The sequence below is a fragment of the Engraulis encrasicolus genome, chromosome 9, assembly GCF_034702125.1.
Source record: "Engraulis encrasicolus isolate BLACKSEA-1 chromosome 9, IST_EnEncr_1.0, whole genome shotgun sequence".
Classification (NCBI taxonomy): Eukaryota; Metazoa; Chordata; class Actinopteri; order Clupeiformes; family Engraulidae; genus Engraulis; species Engraulis encrasicolus.
Window position 1 is genome coordinate 1,865,221 of NC_085865.1, and position 17,500 is coordinate 1,882,720.

The following is a 17,500-nucleotide window of genomic DNA, read 5'->3' on the forward strand; positions in this document are numbered from 1 at the left end:
TCTCTTAGCTCATTTGGGGGTTAGGCGCACATAGGCACTGCTTTCTTGCGCACAGATTATCATTGGATGTTTGACGACGACAGCACCCAAAACTTAACTATTTGGTTCATCAAATCGCCGTTCATTTTCCACATTAATGTTTCAGCGGGTGCTGACAGGGGGCCATAGGGAAAAACAAAGTTTTCTTTTTGAGACTAAACTGAGCGCGAACAAACGACAAGTCGATTGAACTTGTTTCCCACCTTCACGCTTTGACAATGGCTGATAGACCACCGCCGACATTCACAGCGAAAACCAGGAAAGAACATTATTTTTGGCGCTATTTTTTGTATAGCCCGCGAAAATAAGTCGATTTTAAACCAAAAACACAATGTCACATTCGGGTCAATAGCCATGAACACTCCTTCTAACAGAGCGCAGAGATGGCTACGCAGCACAGAGATTCTCGGCGCATCTCTGCTCCAGACAGACGCATCTCTCTTGAGCAGATAATCATTTGCACATGTATTGCCGCCATATCCGAGCAATAGAATCCACATATGGACAGTAGTACATTTTCTTGACCTTATTGAGAGTTGTAATTGCCTTGAGGAGTGATGGCCAAATCTTTCAGGTTAAAACATTCTTCCGCTATTCTGTCTAGTCAGCGAAAGACGCGGTCACTTTTTAAAGCGCTATTTTTAGACCATGCTTAAATCACGTTTTGTATTTGGGCCGATGCAATAACAAATGTCACACATCTAGGTGATCATTCAGGACACATTCAGGCAAGGCCTACTACAGTAGTACCAAGACCACAGGGCACTTATTTGCCATAGTTCTAATCAACTTTGTGTGCGCAATTACAATGCATATTGCCTATGGGACATGAACACAAACTTGGACATGAACGCAAGAGCCGCAGGACACCAGGCAAAGAGCCGCATGCGGCTCGAGAGCCGCGGGTTAGCCACCTATGACATAGAGTCTCACATTGGGCCTGAAATCCTGAATCATTCTGTACACTAGCAACACCCATTAAGGGGGGGAGGGGGGCCTTTCTTGTTGTCTGGCACAGGGGCCCATGGAGTCATAACCCACCCCTGTTGCTATCCAGTGAAGTGTGGCAGTGGGGATTTGGGATTGTGATGCTTACTGACTGGTGTAGCTCTACCGATGTGGTGTGGTGGGAAGGGTGGTGTATCTCTATGTGGTGCAGAACACACACACACACACACACACACACACACACACACACACACACACACACACACACACACACACACACACACACACACCCACCCACACACCCACACACACACCCACACACACACCCACACACACACACACACACACAAACACACACACACACACACACACACACACACACACACCCACACACACACACACACACACACACACACACACACACACACACACACACACACACACACACACACACACACACACACACACACACTGTTGATCCCAGTGCACCACAGAGGTGTATAAGGACAGTTGTCCACCAATATGAAAATATTGCATTCAGACGTCAGAACGGTTTGTACAGTACAGGGTGTGTAGGTTTGTGTGTGTGTGTGTGTATTTGTGCGCGTGTGTGTAGGTTTGTGTGTCTGCGCGCATGTGTATGTGACATGTATGCTTATTAATATTTTTGCACACACCTACAAAACATGAATTGAATATGTGCATGTGTGTGCGTGCGTGCCTGCATGTGAGTGTTTGAAAAAGAGAGAATGAAATAGTTACTGGTCATTATTCTGTGTATTGGAATATCTATTGATCGGGAATGTGCATGCAGCAACCTTGAGCGTGCATTGAATATTAGTGTAGCGACATCACTCGTACGTGCATGCGTGCCTGCATGCGTGCATTCTCGCGTGCGAGCGTGTGTGCTTGTGTGTGTGTACATGTATTTGGTTGTGGCGCCATGGTGACCAGTGGTGGGTAGTGAGTGAGTGATATCGCTTTACCTGCGTGCGTGCGAGCGTGCGTGGGTGCGTGCGTGTGATATTGCTTTACCTGCACCTCAAGCCTGGGCCAAAGTTCTAACATCTAGGCTAGATCTGTCATTTTTCAGCTGGAATGAAAAACAGTTCTGTTATGACGGTTTCTGACGGCTCATACATACACAGTGCGGCGGCGAGCTTTCTCCAGCCTACAGTAGGCTACACCATGTACACATTTCCCACAATACATCAGTCATAGTGCATTCTCTGCCATACTCTGTCGCCATGGAGACAGCCCATCCTCATGACCCCCCTGGGCATCTGGATAATCAGTAGGCATGACGATGGCCGCTGGAGTCCGCTGGACAGGACAGGAGAGGAGAGCTAGCAGCTCCTTCAGGGCTCCATGTTTGGCAAATGTAAACTGTAAGCACTAAACAAGCCCAGAGTAAGGACCTGAATAATGTAAAACACACACGCATACATACAGTAGAAAGCCTCTCCCATCTCAGGCATCAGAATGCATTTATATACACAGTATACAGTCCACAGTCAAACTCTGTGATGTACAGTATGTAATGTGTAAACTGTATGTGGTGCGTGTTATTTGAACATAGACTCATAACCAGTAACACTGTGATGTGTGTATATATATACTATATGTGGTGTGTTATTTGAACACATAACCAGTAACACTGTGATGTGTGTGTATATATACTATATGTGGTGTGTTATTTGAACACATAACCAGTAACACTGTGATGTGTGTGTATATATACTGGTGTGTTATTTGAACATACCGGTAGACTCATAACCAGTAACACTGTGATGTGTATATATACTATATGTGGTGTGTTCTTTGAACATGGACTCATAAACATGCATATCCACATACGCATAAATAATGTCACCCTTAGGCAGACCAATCCCCTCACATACAGTACACTAATGATTTAGCTCTTTAACACAGAAACAAATACTGTGTAGACAACTAAACGGTATTCTCCTCTCTGCTCCACATCTCCACGATGCGATGCACAACAAACTAATGTAATTAACAAGCTTGTTCTTCAGTGCGGGCAATTGTGTTACAACATTTTACATTTAATTTGCCGCACAGCCAAATGAAATGCTATCGGCCGAATGAAATGCTTTCGGGCACACACAGTACAGTCAGAAGAGATAATGAGGTGAGTTGTGATACAGCGCTGGGCAGAATTGGATTCCAATTAAGGTGCACCATGATGAAGATGAAGATGAAGACACATACCCACCTCAAACAGGACACATACTTACGGGGAAGGGGGTGTGTAAGAAAGAGGGAGGATGGAGAGTGTGTGTAAGAATGAGGGAGGACGGGGGGTTTGCTGCAGAGGCTACTCTGAGGCTTTGATTAATAACTGACATACCTGCTATAGGTTGCTCCTCAGTCCACCCTGAAATCTCATAGCTCACACACATATAATACAGCATAATATAATGTAATATAATATAATATAATATAATATAATATAATATAATATAATATAATATAATATAATACACAGCCTGGCTGAAATAAACTTGCCACCAAAAAAAAAAAGTCATATGCACTAATATTATTATGTTGTTGGACCACCTTTAGCTTTGATAACAGCACACTTTTTCTTTTTTTTAACCGCCGCCAAGGTTATGTTTTCGGTCGCGTTGCATTGTCTGTCTATCAGCAGGATAACTCAAAGAGTCATACACGGATTTGGATGATATTTTGTGGAATTGTTGGATATGACCATGAACCGGGTCATCAACCTGAACCATGATTTCTTTGTAAAAGATCCTTCACCATCGCTAGCCTAGAAATCTAGCCACCCCTTATGACCACAAACTGAATTGAGGGACAGGTCGAATATTGACATTCCAGTTTGTAACTCCACAAAAAGAAGGCAGAAAGACTTAAAATAAAGATAGGGAGTAACATAGTCAAATGTTCTATCCAACAGCTTCCTTGGCGGAGGTCGGTTAAATAGTTTATATTTTTTGGGGGGAGGTTGCTTTTATTTCGATAGGACAGTGAAGCAACGACAGGAAGTGAGTGGGGACACCCTGTGTTTGATATTAATATAATATAATATATAATATAATGTAACATAATATAGGCCTGTAATAGATTTGCAGTGTACGTTAGTTTCTGAGGAACTCAGTATTGTTGCTGACCCATGCATGCACTACAGGAATATGAAGATCTGATCTGTCAAACAAGCAACCTGTCTGCCGACCAGAAACCCTCATCCCACCCAACAAAATGGAGAAAAATGTTTACTATGGACACACGAAGAGGACAAAGCAAAAGCATTTGAATGCACGTGATATTTAATGTAGGAATCTGTTATAACTTCCACCATCACATGACTCTCCTATGATTTCAACTTTACATTAAGGCTGTAAGACAGAATAACAAGGGACGTGGAATTGGCAGAGGAGGCATTGGATCAATGGGGTTGTATTGATTACAGCATTGGATCAATGGGGTTGTATTGATAACATACAGCATTCAGGAGGGAGGACTTAAGTGTGAAATATTGAACGGGCAAGCTGATCAGTGTTGCCAGATTGGGCTGTTTCTTGCCCAATTAGGCTGCTGAGGATGGCCGTGTGCAGGGAAAAATGGCATTTAGCAGAAAAACCCGCCCAATTTTTGCTATAGACATCAATAGAATTGGGCGGGATTTTGTGCTTCTAGGCGGACTTTGAGCATTTTTTGGACTGGAAATCATCTGCCTCATCTGGCAACCCTGAAGCTGATTGGAATACACAAAATGCACTCAGACACAAATTAAAAATGAGGATATTGAATTTTTAGGAGACTAGCCCTAATGTTAGAGTATTTAATAATGGGGAAATCAAGTCAAATGTATACATGTCGGATATAATATGAAACACACAACATTGGAGCATGCATGCACCCGTCAGCAGCATCATTTAACTACAGCAAACCATTGGAAATCAAGAGCAGGCGAGCAGAATTAGTTTCCCATCTATGTGAAAATAAAAAACAAAAAACAACAAACAAAAAAAACAACATTCATGAACCGCAATGTTTTTTTCCAGTTTCTACAGCACCAGCATTTAAAAAGGACACAAAGAAATAAGTGCATTTAGTTATTTCGACAAATTGATGTGAAATAATATGAGACGTTGTGAGCATTTCTTCCTCATCAATGTATGTGTATGACTCTACCATCGTCGAGCATTTATTTTAAGACTTTTAACTTTCATACATGTTAGTATGATGTGAGAAGCATAACAATATGACATGATTTCCTAAATAAATACATAATTAACGTAACAAATCAATATGATGAACAAGGTGTGCTACAGGCCACAGACATCATTTACATGAATGAAAGGACATATGAATGTTCTGCATGCCAGACGAGGACAGTGGAAGGTGCAGTAATATATTCTAGTAATATATTCCAGTAATATATTCCAGTAATATATTCTAGTCATCGACAGCTGAAATGTTCCAATCACATGATGCCGCATGATACTCCTCAGGTAATATGGGGATTGGCTTATGACTTGTCTGGAGCCATTACTTTTAATCCTAAAAAAAACAAAAACGAAAAATAAAACGAAATTTTGTTTCGTTTCTTGTCTGCAAACCGAAAAACATTTCAAAACGTATACCTGATACGAGAAAAAAGACACCAACACCTCTAGACACCCCGTTAAAACATATTTTGGAAAAATAAAACTTTTACTTGTACATCTCAAAAAAGGCAAAGTGATAAAGTGAAGCAGATGTCGTACCGTAGAGTACCGGCATCTTGCTAGAGTCAAAGGCGGCTAGGTAGTCCGTTGTAGCGCAGGAGAAGCATCTGCTCCAGGTGCTGATCACCTAAAGCGCTCTGCTGAGGGATGCAGACGTCTCCGTCGTGGCAGAAGAGGTTGTCGACGGGGCAGCAGGAGGTCAGCACCGTGTTGTACCTGTGGAACAGCTGCAGCACGGTGGGGAAGTCTTTCAGGCAGGGCAGCATCTTGGCCGTCCCGTCCAGGTAGCGCAGGATCTCCCCTTTGTGCCCCGCCTTGCTGCTGGGGCCGCCGGCGGGGCCGAAGTTGAAGAAGTCGTCCTCCAGGTTGTTATGGCAACTGCTGCTGCCGCTGTCCGCGGCGTCCTCGGCGGCGTCCGGGTGCAGGTGAGCCGCCTCCACCATGAGAGCCGCCTGCGCCTCCTCCCGCTCCGCGCCTGACAGCCACCACAGACGGAACTGCGGCATGGCCATGGCGGCCATCTTGGCGGCGTGGCTGGAGAAGATGGCCGCGAACCGCCTGTCGATGCCGGCCAGGAGGGCGTCGATGACGTCGGAGAGGAAGTGCGCGGCGTCCTTGTTCTCCCGCAGCTTCTTCTTCAGGGTCATGAGCGTGGGGAGGGCGAGGCCAAGGAAGCCCCGGTCCTCCCCCTGCAGCAGGCTGAAGGAGATGGCTAACGGCTTCAACACGCCCACGTACTCCTTCAGCAGGGACAGCTCGTCCGGGAGCAGGTTGGGCACGTGGTTCTGCTCGCAGTGGTGCGCAAACTCCAAGTCGCTCAGAGACATCAGCCGTCTCACCACACCATACTCGAAGCTCCATCGACTGACCTGCGGGAAGATCGATTGGTAGATTTGTTTTACATTTATTGCCATTTCAGCAGCTATGGCTATATCATGGCGAATACAGACAGAGAAAACATCATATCACATCTACAAAACTAACAACCAAATAAATAAAGAGATTAAATACGTTTTTTTAAAATCAATACTATTCTAAAAAGTTCAAAACCTTTGAAGGTGGGACCTTGTGAACAATATCAACAACAGTATCTTTCTTTAAAAAAAACCTGCTACCTTTTTCATTCTCAGTGCAGAGCAAGTTAAAATATCCTTAAAGGTACACTGTGCAGAAAATGGTCAAAAAAGGCACTGCAACTATGCTGCTCATTGAAACTGGGCTGCCTATTGCCAAATTTGATCTTTACATGAAAGTTTACCCAATAATAAACAAATATTTTCTAGTATGGTCCAAGTAGAGTCATTTTTGCAGCTAAAAATGGCTATTTTTGGAAATTCAAAATGGCGGACCATGGAGAAGATCCCCCTTTTCATGTATGAAAAGTGCAATTTTTCCATTCATAATGAATACTTAGAATTTGATGGTGGTGGTAAGTATTCATGAAAAAGGTAACATTAGTGAATGGGCAGCATGAATTCTGGAAATAAACAACTAAAAATCTCACACAGTGTCCCTTTAATAGATAGAGGGCTGACCTGTGGGAGGAGTAGTGTGTTCTTCCTGGTGCGGTCCTCCTCAGTAGCTTCTCGTGTGTCTCTGTGTGTTTTCCTCCACAGCGTTGAGCACTTGGCCATGGCACTACAGTAGAGGCTCCACATGGGGTGCTGCATCAGCGCCTTCAGGAGGTCCTCCCTGGCCACCAAACTGAGCACGTGCGAAACGCTTTGCTGATGAGGGGGTAAAAAGTACTCGACTGGCCCGTCTTCCCCCACCGCCGGTGGTGCCGACAGCAGCGCGTTGATGTCTACAAAGTCACACAGCTCGCCCTCCTCCTCCCCCTCCACGCCCTGGAACTCGTGGAACGCCGGCACGAACTTGCTGCCGCTGTTGGTCACCACGGCCTGCACTTTGTTCTCGATGCCGTACGTGACGTGCACCTCGTGGATCTTGGAGGCCACCGTGTCGTAGGTGAGCTCGTCCTGGATCCGGCTGCAGGCCAGGGCCGCCGACTTCCTCTGCAGGTCGTTCGGGTCGACCCAGTGGCACATCATGCTCAGGTAGCTCCTCCTAGGGGTAGGGGGGTGCAACACAAACATCATGGCAATGCATCGCGACACTTACTTTCACAATATACTGCATCGATTCATGGCAAGGTATCGCAATACTTATTTCCCCGATATACTGCATCGAATTCATGGCAATGCATCGCGATACATATTTCCACAATATACTGCATCGATCATGCTGATGCATCAGACTTACTCCTTCTGTGGGTAATGCCGTGTCCAGACCAAGAGCGAACTACGCTGCCTGGTAGCGTGGGTAGCAGAAGAAGTTTCGCCTTGAATTCGCTGTATTCGCTCGAGACGCAGCATTGACATGTTTGATGCAGCTAATCACATAACGGCTCTGGCTTGACAGCCTGGGACATTCGGAGATATTAACGTTCCGATTGGTTGTCGCCGAACAGCGTCAGAGCGAATTCGCCTGCGATTAGATTTAGTTTAATCTTCAAAATTCGCTCTGGTAGCGCAAGAAGCTTCGCTCCTGGCGAATTCGCTTTGGTAGCGCAGGTCGCGTGTCCTCCATAGAGAAATAATGACTTCCGTCGCTTCGTTCGCTCCGTTCGCTCCTGGTCTGTACACGGCATAAGGGTGTAAATTTGAACCTTCATGGCAATTCGATTCGATATCGATTTCTTAGGCCGATATCGATTTGATTATTTTCAATTAATAATATTCAGTTCATATTTTTTCACCTTGCAGGTTTGGCTTCTGTTTGGAATATTAAATAAATGAACAAAAGCTGAAATATCTACATGCATTTTATTTGAGGAACACCGTTAATACAGTCAGAATTAATATTAATGCATGAGCAGCATAAAATACCTCACAAAATTAGTGCAGAAATAACCAAAATCGATGAATCGATTAATAACAATTCTCTTGTGGACGAATCAATTTATTGAATAACCAGCTGTAGGATTGATGCATCGATACAAATCTATTATAATTTACTGTGCACCCCACTAATAATACACGCCATTGGTACAGCCCTACCTGTGTATTGTTATATACTGTTCTCTACTGTACCTGTTCTCTACTGTACCTGTTCTCTACTGTACCTGTTCTCTACTGTTCTCTACTGTACCTGTTATCTACTGTTATCTACTGTACCTGTTATCTACTGTTATCTACTGTACCTGTTATCTACTGTACCTGTTCTCTACTGTACCTGTTCTCTACTGTACCTGTTCTCTACTGTACCTGTTCTCTACTGTACCTGTTCTCTACTGTACCTGTTATCTACTGTTCTCTACTGTACCTGTTCTCTACTGTACCTGTTCTCTACTGTTCTCTACTGTACCTGTTCTCTACTGTACCTGTTATCTACTGTTATCTACTGTACCTGTTCTCTACTGTACCTGTTCTCTACTGTACCTGTTCTCTACTGTACCTGTGTATTGTATCTACACCCCTACTGTACCTGTTCTCTACTGTACCTGTGTATTGTATCTACACCCCTACTGTACCTGTGCGCCATCCAGACGTCCACGGTGGTGCAGACGGACATCACTTCACTCAGCTTCACACGCAGCTCCTCAACCATGTTGACCTGAGAAGGAGAGAGAGAGAGAGAGAGAGGGAGGGGGAGAGGGAGGGAGAGAGAGAGAGAGAGAGAGAGAGAGAGAGAGAGGGAGGGAGGGAGGGAGGGAGGGAGGGAGGGAGAGAGAGAGAGAGAGAGAGAGAGAGAGAGAGAGAGAGAGAGAGAGAGAGGGAGAGAGAGAGAGATAGAGAGGGAGAGAGGAAGGGAGAGAGGGAGAAAGGGAGAGAGGAAGAGAGAGGGAGAGAGAGATAGAGAAGGAGAGAGGAAGGGAGAGAGAGACAGAGAGAGAGAGAGAGAGAGAGAGAGAGAGAGAGAGAGAGAGAGATAGAGCGGGGTAGAGAGAGAAAAAGTCAGATCAGTCATTAAACTAGAAATGGCTGCTCTGTGCCACTTAGCACATGTGATAAATCCTTGTTATACTTCTTATCCGCAGCTAGGTGTGTGTGTGTGTGTGTGTGTGTGTGTGTGTGTGTGTGTGTGTGTGTGTGTGTGTGTGTGTGTGTGTGTGTGTGTGTGTGTGTGTCTCCTCTACCTTCTCCTCCTCTAGTCTTCCCTTCACAGTCTCCTAGGTGGTGAGCATCATGAATAGTGTGTGTGTGTGTGTGTGTGTGTGTGTGTGTGTGTGTGTGTGTCTCCTCTACCTTCTCCTCCTCCAGGCGGCCCTCCACTGTCTCCCGTGATGTCATCATCACGCCGCCGCTCAGCCCCTCCACCAGCTTCCTGTGTGTGTGTGTGTGTGTGTGTGTGTGTGTGTGTGTGTGTGTGCGTCTCCTCTACCTTCTCCTCCTCCAGCCTGTTCTCCACGGTCTCCTTGGTGGTGAGCATCATGATGTGTGTGTGTGTGTGTGTGTGTGTGTGTGTGTGTGTGTGTGTGTGTTATTCCTCTACCTTCTCCTCCTCTAGTCTTCCCTTCACAGTCTCCTTGGTGGTGAGCATCATGAATAGTGTGTGTGTGTGTGTGTGTGTGTGTGTGTGTGTGTGTGTGTGTGTGTGTGTGTGTGTGTGTGTGTGTCTCCTCTACCTTCTCCTCCTCCAGGCGGCCCTCCACGGTCTCCCGTGATGTCATCATCATGCCGCCGCTCAGCCCCTCCACCAGCTTCCTGAAGGCCGGCCGCTCCAGCAGCGCCAGGGGCTGCATATCCTCCAACAGGAAGTTGAAGACCAGCGAGTCCACCACCGCCTCCGACTCGTCAAACATCACTTCCTGCTGCAGCGGCTGCACCACGTCTTCGATTTTGACCTGAAGAAAGAAAGGACAGCCTGCTGCTTTAATTAAAGATGGACGCCCACCGTCGTTTCATTAATACTGTTGCGGTGTTCACCATTGTTATTGAATGCGCTAAGGTGCCGGTATGCTTGCTGCGAGCTGTAAATTACGCGCGTCACCGCGAGCAACCGACAGCACATGCCTGCTTGACCAAGACGCAAAATACTGGTGGTATCATCCAGGGGGCAGACAGCACGCAGCATTGGGATGTGGAAATTGGGAACACAGATGGCCAGGAAAACAACAAAACAAAAAGAGGGACTCCCTGAGTAAGGAAAGAATACTGCTACTACTCCTGTATGTGCATGCTCCTTTTTCAAAGTGCAGCAGTATGATCACAAATGTTTGAAACTTCGGACAAACTCAATGAGACGCTCTTAAAAGTTGCTGCCATTGTCGTTTTCATATCAAGCACACGCGTGGAACTGCGCAGTCTTTCTTACGATCGCCCCCAGCGAGTTTGAAGATATTGCACCTGACGCACGCATTTGGCTGCCGTGTCCAACGCGCGCGAAATTGACATTAAATACGCATGTTAACGCGTTCATGAACGAATCGTGCACGCGCTCGCGTATCTTGCAGCAAGCATACCGGCACCTTTATGCGTCCGTTTTGTTTAAAAAAAAAGATGTTCTGGTTGCTTTGTTTCAAGCCGTCTTTGCAAGCTAGTAAAGTGGCTTGTGGACAAACGACAGGGTTTTCCGGTCTCATGGTTATCCGTGACGTGAAAATGAGGCGTCTCTGATTGGCTCCCTCCTCCCGCTCTGTGTGTATCTGAGAGTAGCAACCAGCTGATAACTAGGCTAAGCTAGGTTTCATGCCACCAGCCGCCACTTGTTTTGAAAACAAGTTTGGAAAAAATGACTCGACATATTTTAGTTTTTAGAAAAATGGGCCGACATAAACCCAAGTGGGCAATGCCGTTTTCCAGTGTGACGGCACACATACAGACTGTACCTGATTGGCTCCTGGCTCTGTATTGTTTATCTAAATTGGGAAAGCACAGCCTGGGGAGGTGACACACCACTAGGAAGCCTTGCAGTGTATGTAACTAGAGGTGACCGTCCATTTTTCAAAAGGAGCGAGTAAAACTGTTTTTTTTTAAATTATTATTGGAACTTTTTATTTAAAACATTTAGTTCAAAAGTGTGCTCTGAGCCTGCAGTGTGATGTCGTATTTTTGAACACCTATGTTGACCTATGTGATGGTTTTGAACACCTATGTTGACCTATGTGATGGTTTTGAACACCTATGTTGACCTATGTGATGGTTGCGCCATAATTTAGGGCTGTGGAGTTTATAAGGCAAGAAAGGTCGTTTTTATACATTTCCTATTGATGTTCAGACCACAGAAACTGTTGTCAGTGTACCGTAATTATAATCCTGAGGAGTAGGCCTATACCTCACTGGGAGCCAAATTGATGAGTCAGTAATAAAACAGCCAGGACAGTTACCTGCTTCAGAGGAGGCTCCCAGTGGATCATGCTGTGGTGGTTGCTGTGGTGGTTGCTAGGACCCTGGAGGATGCTGTGATGGTTGCTGGGACCAGGATCTGTTTTAGGTCGAGGCGGCTGTCCAACACGAACTCTCTGGGCTTTAAACTCCTCGAATCCAACATGTCTTCTCTGAAATTCAACAAAAAAGTTCAAGTATTAACATTAAGTAACTTAGTATCCCTTTAAAATAACAATAATAACAATAATAATATGTGTACAAGATCTAACAAATGTTCTTACTGTTGGTAATTTGCAAAGTTGGAAAAAATCTTGTGACTGTTTGCGTCCGTATTGAGTACTAATAGTTAATAGTAATAGGGGGCATCTTAACATTTCAAATGCATTGTGATGAAGTGGTCCGCACATGGGGCATGAGCTCCGCAAATATACGGCAACACTTTATTTTAGCTATTAACACTAATACATACAATGTTAATGTCTGTATAAGTAGCTTGTAAGCATTATTTGTTTTGATTGTTAAGTGTCCTTGGGTATCTTGAAAGGCGGTCAAAATAAATTGTATTATTATAATTATTGTAAGGCATGTACTGAGCAAAATCAAACATTTGTTAGGCACGTATTTGCCAATGTCTTGTTCATGCACAATAAGGAATTTATTACAAATAACCTCTGTGTGTGTGTGTGTGTGTGTGTGTGTGTGTGTGTGTGTGTGTGTGTGTGTGTGTGTGTGTGTGTGTGTGTGTGTCTGTGTGTGTGTGTGTATTCATAGCTCTGTGTTTATTTAAGTCCTGAAAGCCTTTCATTGGGCTGGATTGCAATCGTGCACTTCTTGGAATTCGAAATACAGCATTGAGTGGCATTTGTGGCGATAAGACAATAAGGTGGGGATAAGATTTTTCTGCAGTCCTTTATTTTGACATGTTTTATTTCCGGAAATGACGATGGCAAACAACGCTAGGCTGCTGCAAATTACATTAATTAGTCAACGCAGAACGACAAATTAATCGATATATTTGCGTTGTTTAAGCGTATACTTTGTGAACGGTTGTACAACTGGTGTACTTTTGACATCTCCGTATTCATGTCATCCGTGTTATCCCCCCTGAATAGCAGATCCACGACCGGTCTGGGCTAACGTTACATGTAACGTTGGCTAATGTAAACAGCAAGCTGGTAGTCCGCTAATAATCGAACCAGACAATGCTCTGCACCCTTCGACTCGAGAAAACGCACGGGTGTGAGATTGCCCTTTGAGCTTATTCATGCACCTCAACAACAAACGAGTCAAGAGTGTTCATTGAGAGTCTACACAATCCCATTGCTATGCGATAGCAGCTAACGTTACCTTGCTAAAACAAAGGGGACAGCAAACTTGGCAGGAGTAACTCACCTCCAAATGCTTCTTCAAATTGGATGTCGAATACCTGGACGATGACAGTAGATTAACTTTTGGCAAGCACAAGTTGCACATCACTATGACATTCTTGCCCCGCATATCGTGGAATGTAAATAGATGCCGATATTGCCAGGCATTGAACACATTTCTCTGAGATACTTCAGAGATGGTGGATACTTGTAGTTCCATCTCTTTTCTAATATACAGACGAATCCTATCGAAATTATCGTGTACGGTCCGGTTTTATTATCTATATTTTGCAACGCGATTACTATTATTTCATATCTGTAATCTAATTACGGGGAAATTATATTGATTACAAGTAATCATTTACTGTCCTATGTACGCCTGCGTAGGTCCTCTTGTGTAAGCTTGCCTGCATGACGCATGCGTGCAGGAGCCGCCCTGTGCGGTCCTATATTACATTATGGCAGCTCTCCTCTCCCTGTAATAAGAGGAGGATGATAGCTGATAGCCCACTACTGGCGTTATTTCGCTGCATCCACTTTGATCCTGTGTAGGCTGTCAAGGACTAGGCATGATAATAGCTGACACACTGTGAGACTGAAAAGGGCTGTTACCATTTGGCCATCAGATTAGTTGGATAGCTACTTTGATTTGACCCGTCTACTTTTCCATATTTTAGCCTAAGGTGCCTAGGCCTATAATAGTAGTATATAGAATTTTTTTTGCATAGTCACCGAGTTAATATTACTAAATTAACCCCTTCATTTAACTGCAATCTGTGCATGTTTAGTTGTGTATTCGCCAACTAAATCCACATTGGATCTTGACCCAGATTGACCGAATTGTTTTCTGTCCCTTCACATTTTATTGGATCAATTCCAGAAACAAACAAACAAACAAACAAACGAGTTGAAAATAAAAGAATAAGCTCAAAGTGACATCATACAATATGCTGTATATTTCAAATATGTGTCTGCATTGCATGCTTCACTTTCTGACACAGACAGGGGTGAGAAGATGCCTTGAATTAGAATTATGTATTGAAAGTGAAAGTGAAAGTGAAAGCCCATTGGGAAACTCCAACTCCCATTGTCATTGTGACACAGCACTCCACAGCACACAAGTGAACACTGCACACTGCACACAACGAAATTGCATTTATGCCTCACCCGTGCAAGGGGGCAGCCCTCAGTGGCGCCCCATGGGGAGCAGTGCGGTGGGACGGTACCATGCTCAGGGTACCTCAGTCATGGAGGAGGATGGGGGAGAGCACTGGTTGATTACTCCCCCCACCAACCTAGCGGGTCGGGAGTCGAACCGGCAACCTCTGGGATGCAAGTCTGACGCCCTAACCGTAGTGTTTTCTCTCTGTCTGTCTGTATTGTTTCCTCTCTTCTTATTCCGAGTGTAAGACGTCTTGTTTAAAATGTTAAAGAAACATTTTTGGTGTGGGGGGGGGGGCTGTGGCGCAGCGTGCTAGGCCCCCCACATTTGGGCTTGCACGCCCACCCACGGGGATCCCAGTTTGAGTCCGGCCGGGGTCATGTCCCATCCTGACCTGTCTCTCTCTCTCCCATTCGCTTTCTGTCACCATCTTCAACTGTCCTGTCAAATAAAGGCATAAATATATATTTAAAAAAATTAAAGAAAAGAAATTGGTTAACCACAATTTCCTGGTTTAGGCAGGATGCAAAACTATCATCTACAAAGTAATACTTTTGAAAGTATGGCAGGCACCAGGTCTCAACATTACTTGGGGTGTTCTTTATGAGGGTCATTGCATTAGCGTATGTTAATTGAATGTCCAATTAAATGTAACATCCATTCAATTGGACAGGATGCTGACCTGGCCTCTGGCAGTTTTGAAAGTTTGAAGTTTTGAGTTTTGTTTTTCGTTTCACATGTTTGAGCCTAATGTAAACTCTCCACTTTTATCCAAAGTGTTTATGTACACACAGACATGCACAGACGTGCCAGAGATTATAACAAGTAGGAGTTTAATAATTATCCAGTCTCTCTGGACAATCACATACCCAGGCCATTTCTCAATGTCAAGTGTATGAGCCTTGGAAGTGTGTGAGATCAATTAGTCACGGCCAGTGATTGGATACTCTGCAGAGCTCAGTTCACCAAAGAGTATTCAATCACTGCGTGTGATTACGAAGGCTGATACACTTGGAAGGGTGCGCACTAGATTTTGAGAAATGTCCCCATTCTGAATCCAGGTGTGGCACCTGATGTGCTGCCGTATGACGTGTGCTGTTGTGTTTTGGAGAAGCGAAGAGAAAGAGGAGTCATGATTGTGTACATCAAAGACCAGGCCCATGATCTCTCGCGTCAGCCTGCAAAGCATGCTGGGATTGTGCACTGCACGGAGCTCTGTGGTCACATGCCTCCCAAAGACAGAGCAGTGGTTGTGTTGATTGGTGAAGACAGAGCAGCGGTCGTTCTGATTGGTCAAGACAGTGCAGCGGTCGTTTTGTTTGGTCAAGACAGGGCAGCGGTCGTTCTGATTGGTCAAGACGGCTGCTATCTCCCTTAGAACTTCCAGCTTCTGCATCTCAATGTCCTTGTCCTCCGTCATCTTCTGTCTGCTCTTCCTCCTCCTCTCACCTCCCTGGATCTCCTCTGGTGTCACCCTGCTGTTGTCAGAGGCATCCGGGCCATCAGGAGCAGCGGCTCCTCCATAGTCAAGCAGCGTCAAGGCTGCGATTGCCTGTAAGTGCGCCTGAGAGCAGCTTAACTACCAATTGACCTGCAAGACAAAGCAAGGAGATTACCTGTGGTGTTCAAGATGCAACCCCCCCCCCCCACACACACACACACACACACACACCACCACCACCACCACACACACACACACACACCCTGACACATGGGTGCCGCTAGGGGGCGAAAGGTGTTACAGATTCTAAGGGCCAAAGCACTGACAGCAGTGACAGGGGCCCTTAAGGGGGCCCAAAATTGGATTCTTATGATGGGTCCCAACATTTCTGATGGCGCCCCTTCCCTGACTATCGCCTCTGGAGTGGTGTATATGTCTGGGTTTAGGTGTCACATGTCCGTGGTGTTACTCATCACAATAGTTACGTGTCACATGCTGTTTCTCCTTTCAGTGAACGAAATGTACAAAAAGGTTCAGAATATCCACTTGATGAGCTCATGACTAGCTACTGATGCATGTCCACTAGAAGAAGCTGGAAAGCTGCAGGTCAGGAGCTCTCTGGGCCGCTCTTTACTACACCCACAGGACCAGGGGCTCAGAGACGGCTTATGGCCCTCGGCATCATGGGAGGTGTAGTTTACTACATACTGTATATCCATACACACAACAGTGATGCCTGGGCCTAGTTAGCCTGGTCCTGACCATCCCATAATACTACCATTTCATTTCGTATTCATGGTCTGGGGGTTGTTTTGTCTGACGCGATTACAGGAAGCGGAAAGTTTGCACTCAGTTATGGTTTGAAATGATTGGACAGCTCTCACCCAATAGCCGACAGTTACTAAACAACAATGTAGCGCAGACCAGAGCCATTGGCGCAGGTGTTTACAGTATGTCATTGTTACGAGCGTCCTCCCCCTTTTGCCTCCACGTGAGGCACTTATTGGCTTATTGGCTTATTGGCAGTTTTTTGTGGAGGGTTGGCCGGTCAGATACATACCGCTCACATCGCTCCACAGAGAACGGGGCCCAGACTACTAGTGGAGCCCTTCCTTTGGCGGAAGTACGTAGGATGGTGCGTGAGGCTAGGGCTAGTGGCCAGGGGGAAATTAAAAGCTAATGTTATGTCCAATCATCAGCAGACCTTGCTGGACGCACCAGCCTCGATTTTGAGCCCTCCCACTTGGTTCACTTTACTGCTCAAGTGTACTGAGAGGGGACAGAATATTTTGCTGACCTGTCACCTGATCCGACAGCTCCACTGTGACTGTGTTCATGTCAGTGATGTAGATGGATGACTGCGGCCAGGAGGTGAAGTAAAGTATGAGGTCATAAGGGTGTAAGGGCTTTCCTATTGGCCCATGAGGACATAAGGGTGTAAGGGCTTTCCTATTGGCCCATGAGGACATAAGGGTGTAAGGGCTTTCCTATTGGCCCAT

At 45.4% G+C, this 17,500-nt stretch overlaps 1 protein-coding gene across 2 annotated transcripts; it reads right to left on the reverse strand.

Annotated features, from left to right (window-relative positions):
* Positions 1-4,297: 4,297 nt before the first annotated feature.
* Positions 4,298-14,245, reverse strand: LOC134455356 (uncharacterized). 2 transcript variants are annotated; one of them, XM_063206380.1, is made up of 7 exons: positions 13,424-14,245; positions 12,031-12,201; positions 10,330-10,548; positions 9,235-9,317; positions 7,238-7,769; positions 5,742-6,571; positions 4,298-5,535 (listed from the first exon to the last, which is right to left on the reverse strand). In XM_063206380.1, the coding sequence occupies exons 1-6, from the start codon at positions 13,616-13,618 to the stop codon at positions 5,768-5,770; spliced, it is 2,004 nt and encodes a 667-aa protein (XP_063062450.1). In that variant the 5' UTR covers positions 13,619-14,245; the 3' UTR covers positions 4,298-5,535; positions 5,742-5,767. The 2 variants fall into 2 exon arrangements, with proteins under 2 accessions (XP_063062450.1, XP_063062449.1); XM_063206379.1 differs by having other exon boundaries at positions 4,298-6,571.
* Between the last annotated feature and the right edge of the window lie 3,255 nt (positions 14,246-17,500).